This window comes from Coloeus monedula, assembly GCF_965178545.1.
Source record: "Coloeus monedula genome assembly, chromosome: 21".
Taxonomy (NCBI): domain Eukaryota; kingdom Metazoa; phylum Chordata; class Aves; order Passeriformes; family Corvidae; genus Coloeus; species Coloeus monedula.
This window is the reverse complement of record NC_138801.1, coordinates 7,868,725-7,893,765: the sequence shown is the minus strand read 5'-3', so window position 1 is coordinate 7,893,765 and position 25,041 is coordinate 7,868,725. Positions and strand designations below refer to the sequence as shown.

The 25,041-nt window shown below is 52.5% G+C and overlaps 2 protein-coding genes across 4 annotated transcripts in view; one reads left to right on the top strand and one right to left on the bottom strand.

The window, feature by feature from the left end:
- The window catches only part of ASTN2 (astrotactin 2), a gene marked incomplete at both ends in the record, with an annotated part of 317,285 nt that overhangs the window by 101,425 nt on the left and 190,819 nt on the right, over positions 1–25,041 (bottom strand). The window contains 3 exons of the mRNA XM_082295214.1: positions 14,908–15,087; positions 16,488–16,592; positions 16,958–17,082. Coding sequence (XP_082151340.1) covers positions 14,908–15,087; positions 16,488–16,592; positions 16,958–17,082 — 410 coding nt within the window. The remainder of the gene's footprint in view (positions 1–14,907; positions 15,088–16,487; positions 16,593–16,957; positions 17,083–25,041) is intronic.
- On the top strand, positions 918–6,445 carry TRIM32 (tripartite motif containing 32). Of its 3 annotated transcripts, none has more exons than XM_082295349.1 (2): positions 918–933; positions 3,767–6,445. In XM_082295349.1, exon 2 carries the CDS (start codon positions 3,834–3,836, stop codon positions 5,775–5,777), a length of 1,944 nt encoding a protein of 647 aa, XP_082151475.1. In that variant the 5' UTR covers positions 918–933; positions 3,767–3,833; the 3' UTR covers positions 5,778–6,445. The 3 variants fall into 3 exon arrangements, with proteins under 3 accessions (XP_082151475.1, XP_082151476.1, XP_082151474.1); XM_082295350.1 differs by lacking the exon at positions 918–933 and adding an exon at positions 1,674–1,735; XM_082295348.1 differs by lacking the exon at positions 918–933 and adding an exon at positions 2,769–3,004.

The window sequence follows — 25,041 nt, the reverse complement described above, 5'->3', positions numbered from 1 at the left end:
AATCCCTGCCTCTGGCTACTACTGCCAGCCTGCAGTGTCTGCTCACAGCTGCAGCTGTACCCCAAAATAGTCCTTTTTGTCCTGGAGACCACAGGCTGCTCCAATGCAGGGTATGAAATGAGGAACACATGTTTTCAATAGGTGATGCAAAACCCATCAAATGCTCAGGAACCTGCTGGGGGAAGGGATGGGAAAAGAAAAAGGGGAAAGGGGAAAGAAAAAGGGGAAAGGGGAAAGGGGAAAGGGGAAAGGGGAAAGGGGAAAGGGGAAAGGGGAAAGGGGAAAGGGGAAAGGGGAAAGGGGAAAGGAAAGGAAAGGAAAGGAAAGGAAAGGAAAGGAAAGGAAAGGAAAGGAAAGGAAAGGAAAGGAAAGGAAAGGAAAGGAAAGGAAAGGAAAGGAAAGGAAAGGAAAGGAAAGGAAAGGAAAGGAAAGGAAAGGAAAGGAAAAACGAGAAGGGAATGCAAGACAAGGCAAGGGAAATGAAAAAGGAAGGGAAAGGAAAAGAGTAGAGAAAGGAGAAGGGAAGGGAAAAGGTAAAGGGAAGATGAAAGAGAATGGGAAAGGGCTGCTCCCACAGCAGCACTGCCTGGTCAGGGAAAGGGGCAGTGAACAACCCGCGCGTGCCGAAATTACATCTACAATCCGATTAAAAAGGAAAAAAAAAAAACAAAAACCGAACAAACAAAACGTAAAGACGTTCCTGCTTCCCCTTTGTTTCTTTTAACCGCTCCCTTCACAACGAGCCGCAGCACAAGCCCGGCAGACCGAGGTCCATCCCGCGGCCCCTCCCCCGCCACAGCCCCCCCGCCCCCCCGGTGTCCCCCCTCCCCCGCCAGCCCCGGACTACATCTCCCGGCAGGCCCCGCGGGCGCGCTCACGTGACGCGCGGCGCGCGGCGCACGCCGGGAGCGGCGCGGCCCGGAGCGGCGGCAGGTGAGGAGCGCGCGCGCGGGGCGCGGCGGCGGCGCCCCCTGCAGGGCGGGGCGGGCAGGGCGGGACCCCCGGGCGGGCGGCGTGAGGGGACGGGCGGGAGGGGACGGAGGGAAGGGCTCGGCTCGGCACGGCTCGGCTCGGCTCGGCTCGGCTCGGCTCGGCTCGGCTCGGCTCGGCACGGCACGGCGGGGATGGCTTGGGAACGGGGCTGCCGGGCCGCGCCCCGCGGGGTGGGCGCTCCCCGCCGCGCTGAGCGGCAGGAGCGAGGGGTCCGCCTCGCTTCGTCCCCCCCCGGCACCGGCGCGGCGGCCGAGGCAGAGCGGGCTCGGACCGCGCCCCGCTGCCATTGACCCCACGGCGTGGCCCCGGCGCTGCGGCCGGACGGACCCTGGGCGTGTGCTCTGAGCGGACACGGCGGTCAAACACCAGCACAGGTCACTCCATGGCTGCCCCATCCCTGCCATGTCCGAGGCCAGGCTGGACGGGAGCAGCCTGAGCTGGTGCAAGGTGTCCCCCCTGTCCGTGGCAGGGAGTGGAATTAGGTCATCGTTAAGGGCCTTCCAACCCAACCCCTTGGATTTTTTCAGTGAACCCCCCCCTCCAAAACCCAGGGGTTGTCCTGCCGGTTTTGTTGTTGTGACAACTCCTGTCAGCGGCGTTTATTTTGCAGCATTACCCCATTATTTTCCCTCGTTAATGACACGAGCTCTGAATTACAAGTGAAGCCGGTTGTCTCACCACAGTCACTCGCTAAAAGCTACCGGGTGACAAGAGAAACCACGGCAGGAAATTTCTTTCGAATGTAAGGAAACCAAACTCGCATAATTCACAGTTTTATGGCTTGATCCTCAGCTGAGGCTTTCTGTAATACCCTGCTCTGCGTCAGAGGAACTGTCCCGGGAGGGACCGACACGCAAGAACAACTCGCTGTTAAGGAAACTTCCGTGGAGGCACAGCCGAGTGTGAGAGGGAGATAAAAGGAAAAAATAATGTCCCATTACTGAGGGCATGCTGACATTCCGATAAAGGGGGTTATATATGAAAAGAATGTCATACAAATCAGCTCTCTAAAAGCCCAACCTGACTTAAAATCCCGTCCACCATTGTTCTTTAATGAAAATACTTGTTTTAAAGGCAGCTTTTAATGTAACTCTCAGTACCTGGTGCCTGTGCTGCTCCCTCGTCCTTCCCTGAGCGAGTCTTTTGATGTGTTTCCAAGGAAAGAAAGAATAATGAACCTGGTATCCTGTGTTTCATTTTTAAAAATCATCTTAAATCACAGATTTTTTCCTCCCTCAGAGGAAGGTTTCTGTTCTCCATGGCAGTGCCCAGGTTTCTGCTTCCCCAGGGCCAGGGCTGTGGTACTCTAACTGCCACTGTCAAGCTGATCCCAGCATGGTGCCTGGAGATTCTGCCACAGCACTGAATCCCCTCCTGAAATACGTGCTTTAAAGGACTCTGAACTGCAGCTGACAAATTAAAATTAGGGTTGTTTTTTTTTTTCTTTTCCGTATGAGCATAAAGAACTTTTCCTCCTTGCAGTTGTTTTCCTGCACAGGAACACACGGCAAACTGAGATACACAGAATCTTTCCCAAGGAGGGAAGAGGCAGACCCAGCAGGGAAGTGAGAATGCTGTGTGCATGCAGCCATTTCTCAGAGAGAGCTGTCTGTTCATATCCCTCTGCCACCCTCTCTTCATTTCAAAGACTAACTACTTCCTTCTCCTCCTCCTCTCCCCTAGAAGAAAGGTTTTCTTCCCTATTTTTTAGTGGCTAAGCAGTACAATAGCAAAGGATTTGAAACCCAGTCTAGTGAATAATAACTTAATGATGTGAGCCCTGTGCTGTTCCTTTTGAATGGATGGCTGCTTTGGCAGGAGAGCTGCTGGGACCTGCTCCCTGCTGGGAGGGATGTGAGGGTGGAGAAGCCTGGATTGAAGCTGAACAGCAACCAGAGTGGTGTAAAACTGAACCAGGAGATGAGAACGAGGTCAACTCTGCGAGATTGTTAAATGAGGAGAAATTAAATGCAGTTAAGCTGAGTTCAGGAGCTAATAGCGAACACTGGGGGTATGTTTGGAGTTTGGATGTTTGGAGTTGTCTGTTAACTCCATTATTGCTAATGCCTGCCTGAGCTGTGTTTAATTGGCATGAAGCATGGTGCAGCATGGCAGAGGTTAATGAGATGCACCAGCATCAGAGCTTCTCTGTCTGTTTTCAGTGTGCACAGTCACCCCAGAACGAGTGGAAGCTGACAGAGCATTCCTGCTACTTTCACTTCCTGGCAAATGTATGAAACCTTGAAAATGTGTTTTGGCTCTCTAGCAAAGCAGAGCGAACCAAGCACATTTATTTCGTTGGTGTCTGATGTCACATCTGAATGCAGGTCTCCAGAGGTGATCTATTAATGTCCTAAAGCATCACACCATCTGGTTCCTCCTTTGATGCACAACATTTTGAATGCCTGGTTTAATCTCCCTGGGTTTCAGTAAATTCTGTAAACTCTGAGGCTTGGCAGCAGGAGATGGGCACCATGAGGAGGTGATTCAGTCATCAATATCTACTGGGCTTCCATATTGCTGCCATTACACTTCTTTCAGTGCTACTTTACAAATTTTGCAAGTGAATAATTCATCGCACTGGGAGCTGCAAGTTAGGTTTGAAATTTGCCCACCCTGAGATTAGCTATGACTAATCCATCCTTCCCAACACAGAAAAGCTAACTGGGTTTCTTTTTCTGCAGGGTTAGGCGATAAGTCAGAAATAAATTGCATGTATACATAGCTGCTGGTGGTGACATAAATCACATTTCCCTTTTTTCTTCCTGGACAGAATCGGAGCACCTTGGAATAGATGTGAGCACAAGGCACTGCGGCGGATAAAGCTGCCTTGGAGCACCATGGCTGCCGCCCCTCATCTCAACTCGGACGCGCTCCGAGAGGTCCTGGAGTGCCCCATCTGCATGGAGTCCTTCACCGAGGAGCACCTGAGGCCCAAGCTCCTGCACTGTGGGCACACCATCTGCAAGCAGTGCCTGGAGAAGCTCCTGGCCAACAGCATCAACGGGATCCGGTGCCCCTTCTGCAGCAAGATCACGCGGATCACCAGCTTGGCCCAGCTCACCGACAACCTCACCGTGCTGAAGATCATCGACACAGCCGGCCTGGGGGAAGTGGTGGGACTTCTCATGTGCAAGGTCTGCGGGAGGAGGCTGCCAAGACACTTTTGCAAGAGCTGTAGCTTGGTTTTGTGTGAGCCATGCAAGGAGGCTTCGCACATGCCCCAAGGACACAGAGTCATTGCTATCAAAGAGGCTGCTGAGGAGCGTAGGAGGGAATTTGGGACCAGGCTTGCCAGGCTTCGAGAGCTCATGGGTGATCTTCAGAAAAGGAAAGCTGCTCTAGAGGATGTTTCAAGAGACCTGCAATCCAGATACAAAGCAGTTCTGCAGGAGTACAGCAAAGAGGAGCGCAAGATCCAGGAAGAGCTGGCCAGGTCACGCAAGTTCTTCACCACCTCTTTGTCTGAAGTGGAGAAGATAAATAACCAGGTGATGGAGGAGCAAGCTTACCTACTGAACTTAGCAGAAGTGCAGATAATGTCTCGCTGTGACTATTTCCTTGCCAAAATAAAGCAGGGAGATATAGCTCTCCTGGAGGAGGCAGCAGATGAGGAAGAACCAGAACTGACAAACAGTCTCCCGAGGGAGCTGACTCTCCAAGAGGTGGAACTCCTTAAGGTGAGCCATGTGGGACCACTGCAGATCGGGCAGGTGGTGAAGAAACCCCGGACAGTTAACGTGGAGGAATCGCTCATGGAAACCGCAGCATCCTCCTTTGTACCATTTCGGGAGCCTGACTTGGTGCAGGAGGAGCCCAGCTGCACCCCCCATTCCTCGCCAGCCAAGCCAAGGATGCCTGAAGCAGCCACGAGCATCCAGCAGTGTTCCTTCATCAAGAAGATGGGCTCCAAGGGCAGCCTGCCAGGGATGTTCAACCTTCCCGTCAGCCTGCACGTCACCAGCCAAGGCGAGGTGCTCGTGGCAGACCGGGGCAACTTCCGAATCCAGGTTTTTACCCGCAAAGGCTTCCTGAAGGAGATCCGCCGGAGCCCCAGTGGCATCGACAGCTTCGTGCTGAGTTTCCTTGGAGCAGACTTGCCCAACTTGACCCCCCTTTCTGTCACCATGAACTGCCACGGGCTGATCGGTGTGACAGACAGCTACGACAACTCTGTCAAGGTGTACACCATGGATGGCCACTGCGTGGCGTGTCACCGGAGCCAGCTGAGCAAGCCCTGGGGCATCGCCGCGCTGCCCTCGGGCCAGTTCGTTGTCACCGACGTGGAAGGGGGGAAGCTCTGGTGCTTCACTGTGGACCGTGGCATGGGGGTGGTGAAGTACAGCTGCCTGTGCAGTGCCGTGCGCCCCAAGTTTGTCACCTGCGACGCTGAAGGGACCATTTACTTCACTCAGGGGCTGGGGCTCAACCTGGAGAACCGGCAGTACGAGCACCACTTAGAAGGAGGCTTCTCCATCGGCTCCGTCGGCCCAGATGGGCAGCTGGGACGCCAGATCAGCCACTTCTTCTCTGAGAATGAGGATTTCAGGTGCATTGCTGGGATGTGCGTTGATGCCAGGGGAGACCTGATCGTTGCTGACAGCAGTCGCAAGGAAATCCTGCATTTTCCTAAAGGAGGCGGCTACAACATCTTAATCCGGGAGGGACTCACCTGCCCGGTGGGCATTGCCATTACTCCCAAAGGGCAGCTGCTGGTGCTGGACTGTTGGGATCATTGCATTAAGATCTACAGTTACCACCTGAGAAGATACTCCACCCCTTAAAGGCTCGGTTGCAAGCAAAGCCTGTCTTGGCAGTGGAGATTCTTCCAGTCTCCTTGCAATCTGACGAGAACCAGTGTCAAGCCTTCAGGAAGACTGTGCCATAACTGAAGGGGATTTGGCATAGAGGCCATCATGTTCTGTGTTTAGAAACAAAATAGCTTTTGTGGTGGTGGTGGTGGTCTGCTTTTTCTTTTTTATATAAAACCTATACAAATAAGAACAAGCATGAGGGAAAGGATCCATCCTCTGCAGTCTTGGTTCTTGTGACTGGTCACTCCATAAACCTCCTCACCTCCTTATGCCACATCTCCTACACTTCCAGCTTCAACCATTGTGTCTTCTTTTGTGCCGTAAGCGCTGACTGACTGCTCTAAATCACCTTCCCTCAGAGAACTAGCAGAGGCAATCCTGTGGTACTTGCAAGGAACTGGGTAGCAGTTGTCTGGGCAACTCCTAGAGAGAGCAATTTGTGCTTGCAGCACTGCATAAAACGAAATGGCCTCTTCAACCGCGCAGAGATGGAGCTTTGCTTCCACCCTGACGAGGCAGGGTTGTCTCTCCCATTTTTCTGGTGTTCAAGAGATTGCCCCGTCGTGCCATTTGTGAATTGTGTCTGTTCATGTGAAGTGAGTACTGTGCAATTGTGGGAGACGGAGCTGAGCCAGAGAATTAACCTCTTTATTCCTGAGTTGTAAGAAGACGGAGGTTTTATTCCTAATCAGAGCTCTGCTAGGTAGAAGGGGGTAAAAAGGGAGGGGGCTGGAGGAAAAAAATAAAGAGGGGAAACCTAGGATTGCTATTTACTGTTGTTTTATTATTAAATGTATCCTGGAAACTGTCTTTGGAAGGTCTATCTGGGATCTAAAACTTCCTGGGGAGGGAGGGAAGAGCTGGGGGAATAAGACTGAAAGATTGTAGGAAATGAGATAAAATGCAATGCATTGTATGTTCACCTGCACTTCACTACTCTGCATTCCAGACCACTGCATTTAGCAATAGCTTTCCACTCATCTGCACCTCCTCTGTGCAAGGAGATGGGGATGGGCAGGGGGGACTATTTCACTTCTGTTTTTTTAAGACTTGGAAGCACATCCATTGGTGCACTGCCTTTTTTTTCCCTTGCACAGCAAAACACTACATTCCTCAGATTTTTTTTTTTTTCCTTGTAATTCTTTTTTCCACGACACCAGCAGGCACCAGAGTTGCTGCTCATCACGGCTTTGGGCCAAACGAAGCACAAAACTGCAGCTGTGTGAACCAAGGCCCCCACAGTGCTGCTCTCCTGGCTGATAAATGCGTACCTCAGTGTGGTGCTGCTCGACCAGAATAGTTTATTGAAAGGAAGGACGCATTTAAATAGGGCACAGTGGTAGCATGTTAATCTGCCACAGATAATAGTTACACTGCAGTGCATTTATTTGTTGCCATCAAGAACATAGTTGCAAATTTGGGGCCACGACAGACAATATAAAAGCTGATTTTATGGTGGCTGCCGTGCTCCAGCAAATTGTTTGCTACTTGTCCTACAACATGTTTGCAACAGGTGATTTGATTTTTTTTTTTTGAAGCCCATATACTTTTCCCTACTGAAACAGCAAAGAGAAACAGGCTGGCGAGCTGCTGCTGCTCTAGCTGGATGTTTGGCAGTTAAAGGGATTGCAGAAAAAGCACTGGAAGCAGATTTTGGTGGGATTTGGGTTTTTTTTCCCTCTCTTTGTTGTGCTCAGACAGTGCTAAAGGAGTGAGCATGCAAACACAGCTGTGTGATGGAGCTTCCTTCACGGCAACTTCCAATTTCTCCTGCTATAATGTGCTGGGAAAAGCTTGGGGAGAAGGGAGCTAAGACACGAGGTGGTCGATGGTGCTGAGGGAGCCCAGGGGACTCAACTCCCCCTCCCTCCTGAGCTGCTCTGTGTGTTTGCCAAGGCTACCAGCTTCTACTCACTATTCACATTCTCTGCTTCTCTTTTTTGGGTGGGAGGGGGCAGTTGCCCAAGGCATGTGACAGCAATCTGAGGAGCCTTTCTCATCCTGAATATGTGTTTTGGGGAGGTGATGAGGATTACTGGGCTGTGCTGCAGTTCATGACATTGTAACTGAAGGCATTTTTGCAGTTTTATGGCAATGGCAGTTCCTCTCCTTCTGGTTTCTTTTAAACATTTCTCCTGCTTCCAAGAACTGCTCCACACGGGATGCTACCGTGGACCTGAATAATTAAAGCAATATTATCTATGATAATATGTACCTCTGTAAATTTTCTGTTCCCATGGATTTTTTTTTTTTTTTTTGCAATAAACAGCACAACTACTAGCAATAACATTTCCTGGAGTGCTTGAAAAAAAATAAAAAAGGAAAAAAAATAAATGCTGGTCCAGTAAACTGAGCAGTTGGTTACTCCAGCCTGTTCCTGGTTACAGAGTTCAAACAAAACGTCTGTCATCTGTTTCTCACTCAGAGAATTAAGAAAAATAACACCACCCTGGGAGGCACTGGTGGGCCAGGACACTGCAATCAGCGCCTGGGGCTCTGTCTTGCCTGCAACTCTTGAAGTCTGGGGTTTCAAGGAGAAAAGAAAACCTGCTGTCCCTCACCCAGGGTCTGCACATCCCCTGACAAATCTCGACTGTGAGATGATTATACAGAGCTCTTTTTGCTGTGGTGCTCCCACACAGTGCCATGATCATCTGCCAAATGAGGTGAAATGGAGTAATTAAGGATTATGTTGAAATAGTTTGGCTCCTGCTCTGTACCTGGAGGAAGAGCTTGTCTGGTCATATGTATGTGTTTGGTTTTTAAAGATCGTGTAATAAAGGAAAAATTGATCCAATTAAAAGTGCATTGCAAACGGCTCATTTTCTTATTAAAACACTTCATCTTCTCCCCTCGGTGGCAGATTGGATTTTACAGCCAGTGGGGATTAGATTGGGAACACAGTGGCTACGAGACCCTTTTTATGTGTCAGGTTGCCAAGAATAAATCTGATCTCAGCAGGCTCGTGGAACTTTTCCTGACACTTCCCTACCCACCTTATAAATAAATGCTGTGGTTTTGTACCTTAACTCACACTGCCATAAGGGCAATATCTTCCTTGTCACCTGACATTTCAAAAGTCTGGTTCGAGTTCACTGGCCCTGGGAGCTCAACAGGACGTGGGAGCCTGGCTGAAAACTCCATCCCCTGTGTCCCTGGCTCATCCATGGTGTGCCAGCAGGGACCCGTGGTGCAGCCAGGGGACTGGACACATCAGGAGCCACGGGCTCACCTAGAAGACCTCAGACTTTGGTGCACTTACACTGTGAGGGTATAAAACCCCTGGGTTTCCTTCATCTGTAGTCCCCCTCCTTGGAGGCACCAGCTCGGGCTGTTCTTTTGTTGTTGCACCACGATTAAATTATTTTAAGGATCAAGACTGCCATGGGAGCTGAGCTGGTGAGGAAACCTGGTGTGACTGAGTGTGGGGGTTGTGGCTGTGAAGGTGCCTCGACCCCGGCTCGGGTGGTGCCAGTGTGGCTGCCAGAGGGGCTCCTGCATGGCCAGCAGGGACATTTCCTCAACAGGTACATCCACAGCACGTGCAGGATCTCCCCTTGTTCAGCCACCTGGCTGATCTGGGTGAAGGATTTCATCACTTGGGCTCATCTCAGCTCTTCAAACAGCTATGTATTTCTGGTTTATCAAACATTATTCAACCCTTGCAGAACAGCTGCCGTGTGGTGCTGTTACACCTCCCCTGCAGCTTTATCACAGGTTTTGATTTCTTAGGGTAAAACAGCTAAGCCATGGACATTGTTCTGGGCAAAACCAGGAGCCAGGGAATGAAGGGATGAGGAGGAGAGCCTGTTCCTCATCAAAGGGGGCAAAGCTACAAAAGTAAAAATAAAGCCAGATGCTTTGAGTCATTTCTATTGTACAGCTTAAGTGATTTTTCTGGATCATTACTCAATGCGAGGATTTAAAGTTATTTCATTTTGCACAACTAATTACTCGACTTGCCTGGCAATTCTGGATTACAATGAGCAGTGCATAAGGTCATTTAGCAGACTGAGTCACAGCACATGTTTTAGTCTAAACTAAATTTCATGGCAACCAGCTAGATTGTTCTTACCTCCTCTGAACAAAATGTTGAAATCTGATGTTTTGAAATAAATGTAATGACATAAACCAAGTAAGAGTGTTAGAAAGGTAATAGAGTGGTTGTACATAGGGACAGATCTCAAAAACGGAAATTCTTTGTGTTCTGCTTCTGACCGAGCACATATAAGGGAAACCCATTATGTCCTTTAACAGATGAAAAAGCAGCCTTACAGCTTTCTTAATGCACCTGATTGCATCTAGGAAAGGAAAACTAAAGGTTCCTGCAGACTAGTTCAATCTTAATTGTGTTAATGGCAGTATCAGACCTGAAGGGAGACAAATGGAGCCTTGAAAGGACAGGAGGGAGCCACAGGCCCTACTCAGAGGAACACAGACTGCTATTTTAGCAGAGCTCCTGGGCAGCCAGGCTCTATCCTGAATTTTATGAAGGATATTTATGAAGATCTTCTGTCAATACTGCTGAGCTCACAAGAAAGCATGAAGGCTGTCACCTGCTACAGGTAAATGCCATTCATGGAGTGTGGTCCAAGAGAAGAGAAGCAAGGACTGGGGAGGACAGGGAGCAGAAAGGCTTAGGGAATGTGACAGGACCTGCCAGAACACAGCCCCTCCATGGACTGTTCCCATAAATGATCGATTACTGAGAGGGAACATGAACATCTTTCCCATCTGCAGCAGCCACAGGCTGAGCTTGCTGAGCACTCAGTGTGGCCAGGGAACCTCAGCCAAGGAAACTCTATCTAGAGATCATAGGAAATTCAAGAAAAACAAACATTTGCCTCACTGCAGACCTAAAGTAACCTCCCAGCTGGGCAGTGAAACCCTCTGGATCTCCCCCACCCATGCACACACATCCTAAGCCCATCAGCATCCCTTCCTGCTTCCCAGCTGGGCTTCTCCAGTGGGAATAAGCAAGCTGGAACAGCTCTTGCAGACCACGGCTGTCAGATTTTGCAACCAGAGCAGCTCTCCCCCTTCCCTAAACAAGCTCTCCTCCTCCTCCCCAGCCAGCACCACAGAGCAGCCAGCTCTCTGATGAACTTTTATCAGTGAAGTGGCTCCCAGCAGGTGGATTTGCTGGATGGGGTATCACTCTCTTCCCTGCTGGACATTTTCTGAGTCTCCGAGGTGGGGTGACTCCCAGCCTCCACCTCCAGTTTTATTATTATGGCACTGCGTGGTGAGGAATAACCCAGTTTGGGTCAGCTGTCCTGGCTGCGTCATCTCCCAACACCTTGTCCACCCCAAACTAGTGACTGTGGGGACAGAATGAAGAGGAAGCCTGGATGCCATGGAGACACTGCTCAGCAGCAGCCAGCACTTCGGGGTGTTATCCACACTGGTTTCTCCACAAATCCAAAGCTCAGCACCACTGTGACAAAGCCAGTTCGCTCCATCCCGCCAGGCCCAGCACATTCTTTCACACAGCAGGAGCTGGCTGGGGACATCACGTTTGTCCCAGCTGCCAAATGAAGGTGCTCACACAACTGCTACCAACTTAATGAGGCACCGTCAGCGTTAAATGCTGGCTCCAACGGGGAAGAAAACCGATGTGGGCTCCCATGGCACAGATCAATGGCTGGGTCGATCTCAAGGCTCCCGCTTGGAGGACATTCAATGTGTTAAAGCATTGCTTGGCTGCACAGAGCCAGAGCAAGCAGCCCAAAAAAATGGGCTTTTAATCACTCTGCATGAAGTAAAATTGGAGTTTGCTTTGGTGTGCTCACGGACTGAGGCTGTTCCTGTGAGGAAGCCTGGGGGATGCTCCCATGCTGAAGGAGCACAGTGCTCGGTGTGCCACAGCTGTGCCACCGTGCCTGTCTGGCTCTCTCTTGCAGGATTCACTCCGGCCAATCCTTAGGAACAAGGGCAGGCTGTTCTGTCACCTCCTTTCCCCGCACATACCCCTCATCCACCTGCAGGAGGAAGGGGAATGAACACTTCTCACTCTTCCAGGCAAAGCAGGCTGCCCGCTCTGTGCTGTCCCTTTCCCTGCCCTTGGCAGAAGGAAGAGCTCTGCAGATACTGACCCATGTCACAGGCTCTGTGCTGGCACTGGGGCGGCTCCAGCCCTGGCACGGAGCCAGCGCCTGCCCTGGCACCAGCGGCGTGAGCTTCTCTTCAAAACCACGTTTTCAATTAGGGCTCGACACGCAGATTGTGCCTTTATTGTTGCAGGCCTCCTCCTGAGGCCTGGCGATTGATTTATGAAGTTGATTAAAATATTAAAATAATTTTGTGCGGTGCTGCAAACACCCCGTAATGTGCATTTTTCTCAGAGCTGGTGTTGTTCCAATTAGCTTGAGACTCTCCTCTATCCCTCCTCTTGTGACCTGTTTTGTCCACTAACAAATTACAGTTATTCTGGCCCTACTTTTATATTTATTAGAGCTGATGCATATGTGAGCTCACTGAGCAGTTCAGAACGGGCTGGTGAGCAGCGGGGAGCCCGGCAGGCCAGAGCTGTTCTGAGTGGAGAAGGCATCCAGAACTGTCTAGCTGGAGCTATTTATTCCGATCTGCCTTATGTCACTGGCAAAATGAGGGTAAATCAGTAGAGAAGCTGGGAATAAAATCCATCTACCATGAACAGCAAGCTCTTTCTCTTGGCTAACTGGGAGCTCTCTGGGACAATGCCCTGGGTTTCCCGTGACACTTTCTCTGTCCATAAGCTGATCTCCTGAAGAACCCTGAACATCCTTAATGTCCTCCCAAGAGCATTTTCTGGCCATCAGAGAGCTAAATACAACATTGGTCACCTCTGCATTGCCCACAGCCTCGAAGTTCAGCCTCACTGACCCCACCAGCCACCGAAGCCACAGACGGTGCCACGCACAGAGCAGAAGACTGGGCCAGCACCTGCTGCCCAAATGCTGCACAACCACGAGTCAAAGGTTTATGTCCAGGCATTACATCCAACCCCCCAGGGGATCCCTGGAGGCCCATGAGTGCTTTGGTGCTTCACAGGCAGTGGGAAAGGATGCTCTGGATGCCCCACAAATGCCTGGGTGGGGAGCGAGGGATCCACCTTGGCCAGCTGCATACCATGGACTAAAAAGGAAATTATTCTGTCAGTGAGACACTGCTGTGCTTCAGGCCCTGTGCCACCACGGGGCTTTGTGGCTGAGCCCTGAGCCACCTCTGCCCCTGACATGGGGGAGGTGGGAGAGAGGGAACAGGAGATATTTCACCACCAGATCAAGCGCTGTTCGTGTCCTCCCTGGCCCCAGCATTGTGGAACAGCAGCAATGCTTGTGCCAGGCTTGGACTGCAGCAGCTGCCTCTCATTCCCACCTCTCATTCTCCTGGGAAAGCCCTGTCTGAGGGGATGGTGCTGGGACCATGGGGCACTCAGGGTCTGCTCCCCACCAACACATTTGTCCCTGGATTGCAGGGAGTGCTCCCAAGTGATTAATAACATCATGAGTACATAAACAACCCACCTGCACGTGCCTTCTCCTGCTAAATAGGGGCATTGCTATGGCAAACTTCATTTATCACTATTTAAAACCCAAACAAACGAGTACAGGGTGTTATAAAGACGCTTACAAGACAAGCTGCACTGGGAAAACGGAGAAGTAAATGAGCCAAGAGCAAGGGCGGCGGCGTGTGGGAGAACACCTCTCTCTGCCTGGTTCCAGGGAGCGAGGCTGCTCTTGGCAGTGCCACCAGGACAGGAGGCAAGTGCCCTGATGACCTCTGTCATCATCAGTCCTAAGGTGGGCTCTATGATACACCACAGATGTTTTTTGAATAGAAAAATAGCAGATCCAGGGAATATCCCCAACTCCCTGGAGGAGAGAGATGAATTGGCAAATGGAAGGCTACAGCGATAAGGCAGTTTTTATAAACATAACCTAATTGTATTACTTCAAAGTCCTGAAGTTTATTGCCCTGTTTAATGATGTGTCTCATTATTTATGATGTAGCACAATGAGGCTGCTATTGATTTAATGCACTTCCTTAAAGACTGTCATTGTCACAAGCAATAAAACAAAGGCATTCTGAGACAGCTCATTTATGTCACATCTCCATCAGCTGACCCCCAGCGCGTGAGGGCCACCGTGGGGAAGGGGGTTATGGGGAATTATAAGGTAGAATTGAGCTGTGAGCTGTAAAACCTGCCTGCAGAGGCACATGGCAGCACAAAGGAGCACATGGCGGCACAGAGAGGCTTGTGTTTCTGCCCTAAAAGTGTAATCAAGTCATTTTGACTTGCTAATCTGATCTTAAAAAAGCTGGACCCTCTTCCAAAGTAAACTTGAAAGTCTTGCCTAGGAAAGACTTTCTAAGTCCTCACTATGAAACAGGACCTTCCAGCAGTTGCAGACTCTGAGTGATGGTAAAAGCTTTAGACAACTTTACATTGTTTCTCAAAGTTCTATCAGTTCAATCACTGTCATAATTCTTATTTGTAGAGAACAGAAAAGGGGGAATTACGGAGAATTGTAAGTAAGGTAGCATTGGGTTGTGAGATGTAAAACCTGCCTGCAGAGGAGCACATGGGGGCACAGAGAGGCTTGTCTCCATCAGACCCTGGGGGGAGGAGGTGTCACACGGCAGACCCCTATGGAGAGGAGCCTGCCAGGAGCTGACGGACGGGTGAACAGTGAGTGACCACCCCATAACAGGACATTTAGGAATCGTGTTGCTGATGTGTCAACATGGGATAGGTCACGCCATGTAAGAAAATACTGTGCCTTGGAAAAGTGTATAAAACCAACTCACTCCTTTGAATAAACGATTCAGGTTCCCTGCCTGTCTGGGTCCGAGATTCAATCGCCGACAGGGATCACCCAGGGGAAGGATGGAGCCAGAGTGTGGAAGCTGAAGGGCAGGAGCAGGCAGGGTGGCTCAGGGACGCTGCCAATGACATGTGCCACCTGTCACTGGGCACTCAGTTTGGGACAAGCCTCCTGCCTGAGCCTGCTCCCCAGCGTGGTGATGGTGCACACGTGGGACAGGAGTGATGGATGGAAACCAGCACGTGACACCTTGGTGTCTGTGCCCCTGCCCTTCCCGTCGCCCTCCTCACCTTTCTGGTACTGGAGCCAGAGCTGCTGCTGGACCTTCTTGCTGGGGAAGTGGATGGTGCAGCTGAACTCGGAGCCGTACAGCGCCTCCGCAATGTAGTGGGAGCCAAACTGCTGGATGAAGGAGAGCAGCTCCTCCCGGCTGCTGTCCTTGTTCAGGATCTTCAGGATGTTTGCAAAGCCTGTGGGAGGGAGGCAAGGGCTGGGCAGGTCGGCCAGGCAGGGCTGGCAGCCACAGCCCAGGGGAAGGAGCCCCAGAGGTTCCCTGCTCAGGTTATACAAGGCCCCACGTGGGTGCAGTTCCTTCTCTTTTGCCTCCACCTGATCCTTTGGAATCCACAACCGGCTGTGGCTCTGACTTCCTTCTATGATTCCTCTCCCTAAGAGATTTCTCAGATGCTTTTACAGGGATGTGCATGTGAACATGTGCACACACACACACACAGTCCCTGCCAGCTCCAGTGTGCTCTTCAGGCTGCTGGCACATCATGAACGTTCTCCCCAGAGGATGTGCTTGGCCTTTGCTTGGCTGTATCCACAACCAGAGATGTTCCATCCCTACTGCAAGCACTCAGCACAACTGGTGACTATTTTTAGGGAAGCTGGAGACAGCTCAGAGGGACATATAGGGCCGAGCTGGTGGCAGCTCCTTGGGTGTGCAAAGGTCAGGGCATCCCTTGAGCAACAGCCATACAGACAGCAGGGATCTCTGGCATGGGACAAGGACATGGACCCTTGCTGCTCTATGGAGGTGAAATATCCTAGAGAGAGTGGTGACTTCACAGCACCTCAGCATCACTGAGAGCTGGCTGAAAGCCCTGTTTTGGTTCAGTGGTGGAACGGAAAACATACTGCAAGAAAATACGTCATAACTGCCACCAAAATGAGATTATCTGGCTCGTTGGTTGGTTGGTTTACTGAAAGAGAAGGCTGGTTTAATAAAAAAGCCAGAAGAATTCATTTTAAGCTGAACCCACATACTTTATTCAGCTCCAAGGAGGTTATTTCATTTTGGGGCTGTGCCGCCTGTTAGCACTAAATCTTTTTTTTCTTTCTCCATTTAAAACCTCGTTGATTTTTAAATAAAAAATGCTATTTTGAAACGAAAAGGCAAAACATTTCAGGTCGCAACAAAATGTTTCAGCATTTCTGAAACAAAATGTGTAGCTATAAAAACGTGGCAGTGAAATGTTTTGACATTTGCAGGATCCTCCCACCCACCCCTTCTTCATCTGTGCTTTACATGACCTGCTTTTCCAAGTGCTTTGGTTCCTTTTGAAACCACCTTTTTTAAGGCACTGACTGGTTTTTGTACACACTCACATACACAGCCACCCCAAAACAATTCCTCCCTGCCAGTGTTGCTTACTGGCTTTCTCCTGGCTTTGACCTCACCTCTTGCTGCACAAACTCCCCACCTCAGTTTCCCCCTTGCAAACAAAGGAGGCAAATCTCCCCGCCTGCCTCTGCAGCAGCGCTGGGAACAGGGCACGGAGGTGGGAAATGTCAGTGGGACGCTTGGGGCAGAAAACCACCACCCACCCATGCAGACACACATCTCCCTGCCCCTGGAATCCCTCACCTGCAGAGAGGGTGATGGAGCTGAGCTTCACCCTGTAGAGGTTGCTCCGGACCCGCCAGTGCTGCACCATGGGGTACCCCATGGCCTCGTCATACTTGATGTCCCCTGTGAAGAAAGAGCGGGTGGGTGACCCTGCTGACCATGCTCTGGGGGATGCCTAATGCTCCCACCTTGCTACGTGCTGCAGGGGTGAGAAACGGGGTGCGGGGAGGGCTGAAAGCTCAGTGGTGATGCCGTGGGGTCCCCGCACTGCTGGCAGGACCAGCACTGGGATGGCTGTGGCTGCCAGGAGCTCACAAGGATGGAGATGCTGCTGGGATGGGCTCACACACCCCTCAGAGTATTTCTGCCCCAGGCACACAGGAAGGATGGCACAAAGAGGGTGATGATGCCCCTCAGGAACCACACTGGGACCCTCTTGTTCCTCCTGTGCCCTCCCCAGGGACACTGAACCCGGGGGCAGCTCGTACCCGTGAGAAGCTGGAGATCAGGAAGGGGCTCCGAGAGGACACCACGGCACTGCTCCTCCACGGGCAGCGGGATCACCAGGAGACCATCAGCCAGCTGAGGGAAGTCCTTGATGAAGTTATTCTCCCTGCAGAGAGAAAAAGACAACTGCAAAGCAACGATGCAGGGCATGGCCAGGCAGCAGGGCCGAGCCGCCCTGGTGGCATGGGGACAGGCGGCTCAGTTGGGTGGGGGACATCTCCTCAAGCAGGAGCCCTGCCAGGGGATGGGGTTTGCAGCCTCCCCACCAGCCAGCCCTGGCTGGGCAGCCCTCTGAGGTGATGCTTAATGAGCTCCCCAGGGAGCGCAGCTCCATTAGCGCTCGGGAAATATGGAACTGCTCTCAGCCTGGGGACCCAGCCACTGCGTTTGACCCAGATTTTAAAAGTGGGCCACTGGAGAGGGGGCAAGGAAAGAGGAATGGCTGCTACACCCCAAAACTGCCCCTTTCCACACCTGCAGCATCTTTGTATGGACAGCGACCAAGCCCTGCTGAGGCTCCCCATCCCAGGCAGCACCATCACCCCCACAGTTTTCACCCCCAGTGACTCGCTCTCCAAAAGGCAGAAAAAGTACATTTTACAGACAGACACAGAAAACCCCACTCTCGTGTACAGCTCACAGTGCAATTTTACCACACATGCAGGATCTTTTCTAACCTTGGCAAGTATAACATTGTATAATAGGCCCCTAATGAATTGTTTCTAGAACAACGGTACCAGGGAAATTATTTGAAATGGTGAACAGACAGGTCTCTGGGAGACGAGCCTCCCCCGGTAAGTGAAATGCCTCGCGCCTGCGCCGAGGAAACAGGAGGGGGCATTTTAAATATTGATCTTAGAGCCAAAATATAGGCCAGAAGGCTTCGCAGCCTCCGGGCGTGGAGACAAAAGGGCAGCAGAGCAGAAGAAAGGGAGGTTCCTGCAAAATCAGGTCAGCCCCAGGAGCTTGGGGGAGGTTCAGACTGGCACCGCCTGCCCCAGCTGCATTTTTTGGAATAGATTTTCCTTTAAACAGCTGCTGATTTGGCTCACCTTCCCTGGTTTTACCCCCCACAGCCTGTCCCTGGGGGGATGATCCGTCATCCTGTCGTTATCTCGCAATTGGGATGCCCTGGCCACCTCCATGGGTCCCAGCACAGCGAGATGCTGAGTTGGGGGAACACTCCCCTGGGGTCCTCCCGTTGCTCTGGGGCCAAGATGTGGCCACTGCAACCCGCACCAGAGGTGAGCAGGAAGCCATAGCCCTGTGCAGCCAGCCTGGGGATGCTCCCAGCCCCAAGGCAGGAGAGGAGCACAGGGATGAGCATCTGCAGGCAGGGACACACGGGTGGGGCACAGGAAGTGTTCAAGGCCAGACTGGATGGGTCTTTAAGCAATGTGGTCTAGTGAGAGGTGTCCTTGCCCATGGCAGGAAGGCTGATACAAGATGATCTTTAAGGTCCCTTCCAAACCAAACCATGCCATGATTCCCTGGCTGCACAGGCAGCCTGCCTCATGCTGCACCCCCATGTCAGAGCCACCTGACTGCATCTCAGGAGCTTCACTTTCTGCACTGCCTCAGTGCAAAAAAGAAAAAGTACTTCATTTGTCTGAGGGGAAAAGCCTCTCACTCATAGCGAGCTCACAAATCCCCAACTGATCCTGCTGGGCACGGGATCCCCATGGTGGAGCGTTCTGCTGCTCTGAGCCCTTTGCTGTCACAGCAATTCCAAATGGGGAACTGCAATTACTGCCGGAGCTGGGAGTGTGGGTGGTGGGAAACAGGGCTGCAAAATTAGGCAAGTGGGTAGGGAACAGGGGAAGAAGCATGTTGGTGTCTCTGCTGCTCTGCCTCAGCAGAAAAGGGAAAACATCAGCGCTGCCGAATCCCAAAGCCGTGGAGAAGCGTGATGGTGCACTGGGAAAGCGGGATGCAGCTGCACGGAGCCTGCCTGCCATCCTGGAGCGTGGGGACTGTCCCTTTCCTGGCAGGTCAGCCCCACCTCCTGCACCAGGGGTGAGCACAGGAGGGTCACTGCCTGCCCAGCCCCATATCCCACCTCTAAGACAACCAGGAGGGGATGCCCAGGAGGAGGCTGGTGGAACCTTCCCAAGTGCTGCCGTGCATGAGGGGACAGACCTGGTACGCCCCAGGGGGCACAGGGACATGGTATGACAGCACCAGCAGCTCATGTTCATCCAGCGCCCTGCACCCTGACACGGGGCAGAGGAGATAGAAAGAGGCAGCATCTCCTCCTGCCCCCTGTTATCCCACCTGGGCCATCTCAGCAACACCCACCCATGCCATGTCCCTGGGCATATCCTGGCTCATCTGTGAGGCAGGACAGCCCCAGGGGCTGGTGGTCCATGCTTGGGCAGCTCAGGAGGGAGAAGCTGAGGCATGAGGGGACTGCACACAGCAGCTGCTGCTCAGAGCTGCTGCCTCTATGAGAAGGTATTTACTGAACAGCCACGCTTTGCAGGACCACTCCTGTAATCCAGTTGTTCAACTGTTCCACACTCGAAAGGCCAAGGAAAAGCTGGGGGCAAGTGGGAGCCAAGGAGAGGGCTCATGTATCAGCACGTGCCCGCAGTGTGCTTCCATAAGGGGAAGGAGCAGCAGTGCAAGGCAGGACTTCAGGAGCACTTCCAAGATGCATTCTTGCTCCCAAACCCTTCCTGCATCTCTTCCAGCTCTCCCCACCTCCAGCCCCCTGCTCCCTGCCATCCCAAGGCAGGGATGAGCCACAGCAGAAGGTCTGGGCATGGCTCAGTCCCTCTGTAGAGTCCTCACTGCCTCTGCAGGGGCAGGATGGTGATGGGGACACGCCAGGCAGGGCACACTGCTGCTGGGGTGTGCCCGGGGCACAGCATTCCATGGCTCCGCAGCCGGCAGAGGGCTGCAGCTCCTCTTCCACGGGGCCTTTCTAATAACCCTGTGGATTGCACGCTGCTCGCTGTGGAGGCACAAAAAAGAGTTCCTGCCACACTCTTCTGCTCTCTGGAAGGTCTGATCAAAGCCATCGGGCTCTGTGCAAAGGGCAGGGACACGGATGAGGGGAGGGATGTGACAGCATCCCTGTGCACGTGCTGCCACACGTGCCTCCAACTGGGGCACAGCCGAGCCACCGGCACCTCTGCACGGGCGCAGGGCCAGGTGTGGGGTTCACAGGGCTACTCCAGTGGGATCAGGCGGGAGCCAGACAAACCTGCCAGCCCCACAACATCCTCCTGCGCCTCTTGTTCTGCCCCTGGCATCTCCCCAGTGGAACAGCTGCCCAGGACTCACTGGAGCAGTGCGTACGCTGTTCTCTCCAGCATTGATGCACACGGAATCCACTCCCCAGCACTCTCCTGCTGGGGATCTGAGCATCTCCCGAGGCATTTTGCAGATACTGAGTCATTACACGAGGAAATGCAGCTTCTCCCAGCAGCATCTGACCCGAGCACATGCCTGCCTTGGAGGGAACTGATTCCATACGAACGAGCCTGATGCTGGGAAAGGTCAAATGGCCAAAGGCTTTAGCAGATACTGGCAGGGTGGGCTGAGGAGGAAGGCGGTTGCCTGGATTAAACTGAGTTCAAAATCCTGGCTTTGACGGACATTTGGTGTATCCTCGGCGAGTCCTACAGTGCACCCATTGCCTGGGGTGACACCGACAACCATCAGCAGCTCCCACATCTCAGGGTGCTGCTGGGGTGACAGCAATTAGCAGCTGCTTAGGTACCAGGAGCAGGGCTCAGGCAGCAAGAGCTTGCTGTGCCACTGCTCTCCTGTCCTCCTGAAACCAGACACACAAACCAGCCCTGTTTTTGGGAACTGTGACCTTTAATAACACACCCAAGGTCATGCAGCAGAGCCGTGATGCAGCGCTGGGCTGCACTGCTGTGCTCCACAGTGCTGGCAGCCACTCACACAGCCCATGGGAAGCCTCCAGAAAGGACCAGTATGCCACGGCAAAACGGGGTTTGGGGGGAGCAGGAGAACCCAGTGGAGGCACTGGGGAGGAGCTGGAGTGCTGTGGTCTCCCAGGGCTGGGCCACAGCTGCCGGATCCTGCTTCATGGCACGATTCTGCTCACCCTGGGGCACTGAGACGCTCAAAGCCAGAGAGCTAAGCTGGCAGTGGGATTCTGGCCTGCAGCAGGGAAAGATCAGCTGGTGGCTGACATGCATTTCATTTTCCTGTTAGCAACACCGCTGGGTGAAGGGGCAGCTTCTCCTCCTTAGCTCAGTCAGCTGTGGCTTCCTCCCTTGGCACTCTGCTCCCACAGGACACGGCCTTGAGGATGGACTCTGCAAACCAACCCTTCTGGAGACCTCCTTGCAGCTGTAAAACTCCCACTGCACATTCCAAGCATGGGCTGACACCAATCACTGACAGTGGATGCACACCCTGCACCACAGCACCCGCGCAAATATATTCATGGAGGGGTAAATATATATATATATATATAAAATATATAAAATGACCCCACAAGTGATTAGCTTATGCCCTGAAGCATGAGATTTAATTACCCTTATCTGAGCCAGCACAGCTACAAATGTTAATCACATTATCATCCAGCAAGCTTATGTTCAGCAAAGTGCCTGTGCCAGGGCCGCCCTTTCTGCTATGCAAAAGGGGACGTCTGAGAGGACGCCTGCTCTGGCAAAGAATAGTTATTAATCTTACTTCTTTCTGTCCCACAATGGCTCGGGGAGAACACGATGGATTTGAGGTTATTTAGTACCAGCTTTTCACCCAAATCTCCCTTGGAGAAGCTGCCTGCTGGGGTGGCTGCAAGATCAGCAGAGCCCAGCCTGATACAGGGACATTGAGAAATGGCTTCCTTTTAGCTTGTCATCACCAAAAAAAAAAAATTGATCTGGAGTCACTTGGAAGCAGAAAAGAGGGTGTCCTGTTGCCACAGCCACTTAGGAGAAGGTAAGCACACTGTAAATCTCCCCCAGCATGTCTTCATGACCTCAGGTACTGGTGAATTATAAAGGTTTAATGCAAACCCTCTGAGGCAGCAGTTACTTACTCCAAATTTACTGAGTATTAATTTCAGCAAGGCCTCACTCCTGTAGAACAAGGCAGGATAAAAGAGCAGAGACCAGTCGGGTTTTGCCAAGTTCTGGAGCCCCTTCAGCTCCCCAACTCTCAGCCTTAACCACTGTTTGCAATGAAGTGTGGTTGGGCCAGGCTGCAGGGAAAAAGGCGAGCACCACCAGCATCCCTCCACCAGCCCCCGACGCTGTGGGTAGGACCTGTCCCTGCGCTGCTCATCCCTCCACGTCCCCAGTGTGTCCCACTTCAGTGCCACCAATAAACAGCCTGACAATATCCAGTAGCTGCCTCACCCCCCCGGTTCAGGGAGAATTAGCATTTAAATTGAGGTGTTTCAGGAGGTAAATCACACCAGCCAGCACTGGGGCCGCAGTGCCTACAGAAGCCCTGGTGCTCCTGGGCTATGTGAGGTGTCTGCATGGCTGCTGCTCAGCACCACCCCCTCCACGCGCCTCCAGACTGAGCCCCAAAACCCTCTGCAGGGCTGGGAGCTCCTGTGCCCATCGCCATCAGCACTGTGCTCTGCCAACACTGAACCTGATTTTCCCACAGACCATCTCCAAACATCCCCCAAACACCACAGCCCTCCTCTGGGCCACACAGTCCCAGCAACGCCGCCGAGCACCGAAGGAAACTCAGCCAGCGGTGCCCACCACTGTGGCACTGAGAGCGAACATGAGGCTCACGATTCATCATCGTGGAGAAAAAGCATATCCTCTCCCAAAACCATTCCTAAAGGAAACACAAAGGAATTTGCTCTGAGGGGAGAGATGGAGAAGCTGTGAGCAACAATCAGAAAAGGCCGTGGCCAGAAAAAAGGTAAAGAACCATAGGATCACAGATTTGTGATTCCAACAGGGTTGGAATGGACTTTAAAGGTCATCTCATTCCAGCCCCTGCCATGGGCAGGGACACCTTCCACTCTCCCAGGTTGCTCCAAGCCCCGTCCAACCTGGCCTTGGGCAATTCCAGGGATAGGGCAGCCAGAGCTTCTCTGGGCACCCTGTGCCAGGGCTTCAGAGTGGTTCAGCAGCCTTGTCCTGAGCCTAGAACCTGGTGGCAAGGCCACCATGACGCATCTGGGCCATGTGCCATCCATCCTGAGTGGAAGGTCTGGGGAATGCCCAGCACCTGTGGATGGAGAAAAATCGGCCCATCTGCAAAGGGCTGGAGCTGCTCAGTGTCTGCCAGGAGGATCCATGTCCTGCTCCAAGTACTTGCTTAAAGGTGCCTGCCTCCATTAGCTTTGCCATCACTGACAGCCAAAGGCTCTGACCTTGTCAGCTTCCATAAGTTCAGCAACTTCCAGCTCTTTTACAATGTGATGGAGAAGACAACAGACAGACCTCCTGGAGCAGCTCATGGAGCTCGGGCCCACCAGGCTGTGCCCACTGCGACATGACCTGGGCACAGTTTCCCTCTGGGAATGATTTGTCCATGCTGAGAGAGCCGGAGCCAGGCTGGACACGTCCTATGGGTGCTGATTCCAGCGCTGAGCTGAGCCAAGGCTGTGGATCCTCTCCCACAGATTGTTTGGGTGCTGTTTCTGATCCCTTCCCAAGTGCTGCTCCAGCAGTTCCATGCCTGGCACTTTCCTTGGCATTGTTTATAACGAGGCAACAAATGCACAACTCCCACTGACTCCAGAGGAGCCAGGACTACCCGCTGGGGCTTCCCAAGGATGCTGGTGCCTGACTGGCATCCAGTTCCTCTGGGATTTGGGCACGGCATCCTGCAGCCAATGGCTTCTCTGTGCACCAGCAGCCCCAGCGTTCCAGGGGAACCCACACCCCAGCTGCGGTGCCCTGGGAAGCACAAGCACAGCCTTTTAATATTAATATTTGCCTTTCCAATGTAAATGCAGACCCAGCTCTCCACTCAGCACACACGTCCATTCTCTTTAACAATTTGAGATCTTAAACATTTTTTTTTTTCCCCTCTCCTAAGCTTCATTGTTAACCTTTAAGATGAAGATAAGGCGTTAGGGTTTGGAAAGGAGTCCGGAGGGACTTTGGAAATGAGCCAGGAGCAGTGTTAATACTGGGCTGCACATCATATCTCTTCGGTTCTTCTCTCCCCCCAGGGTGACTCGGACTGCTCTTGACTACCACCATGGTATTACAAACTCTAATGAGGTTTGGAAAATAAGAAACCCACTGCGGCGTGGGAGAAACTAATAGAAATTGTTTTGTCTTCTCTCTATTAGTCATTAGAAGCAGAAGAAAAACAGCCACAGGCAATGGCAGGGCTGCAATACCACCACACATTTCATATGCTGGCACTCCGACAATGTCATTTCAGTGCAGTTAATGCTCCCACTTCCCCTCCACACCAGACCTCCCGTACACCAGTGTGGGCTCCAGCTGTGCCAGCATCCCTGTGCCACCATCCCGAGCCCAGGGTGACCCCAGTGCCTGCCTGAGGTGTCCATGCAGGGTGTTTGGCCAGCCCATGGCTCTACCAGCACGGACCACTGCCCGCCGGGTGTCCCCAGGGGACAGGGACAGGCAGGGCCCAGGCAGGGGACGCTTCCATAAGCAGCAGCACTGAAAGGCAGCCAGAGCATATGGAGAATTAACTGGGATTTGTGACTGCAGCTGCAGAGTTGTGTTTCTGTGTGTGAAGTTAATTACAGAACTACAAAACGATGCACGGGGCAGGGTGACAGCACCCGCAGCGACCTCACCCCTGCCACCCTCCCAGGGAACTGTGGTGCCACGAGCCAAGCCCCAGTCCTGGGCTCAGCGAGGTGCCCGGAGCACTTCCCACGTTCCCTCCCTCCTCCCAGCTCTGTGGCTGTCGCACCCCGGTTGCCTGATGACAAGTGGCAGTGCTGGCACACCTTCCAGATGTTTGCCTGCTGCCCACGGGCACGGGCACAGATGGAGAGCGGCAGCATTCCCTGGAAAGCCAGGGCCAGGCACACAGGCTGTTCTGGTGTGCTGGGCTCCTTCAGCCCGTGCTGGGGGAGAAATGAACCGGCACAAACACCTCGAGTTTCATCTCCAGGGAA

Coding starts and splice junctions, on each gene's coding strand:
- TRIM32 (XM_082295348.1), top strand. CDS start 2,796: ATGGCTGCTTTGGCAGGAGAGCTGCTGGGACCTGCTCCCTGCTGGGAG. Junction 3,005..3,766: donor GCTAATAGCGAACACTGGGG/GTATGTTTGGAG, acceptor CTTCCTGGACAG/AATCGGAGCACCTTGGAATA.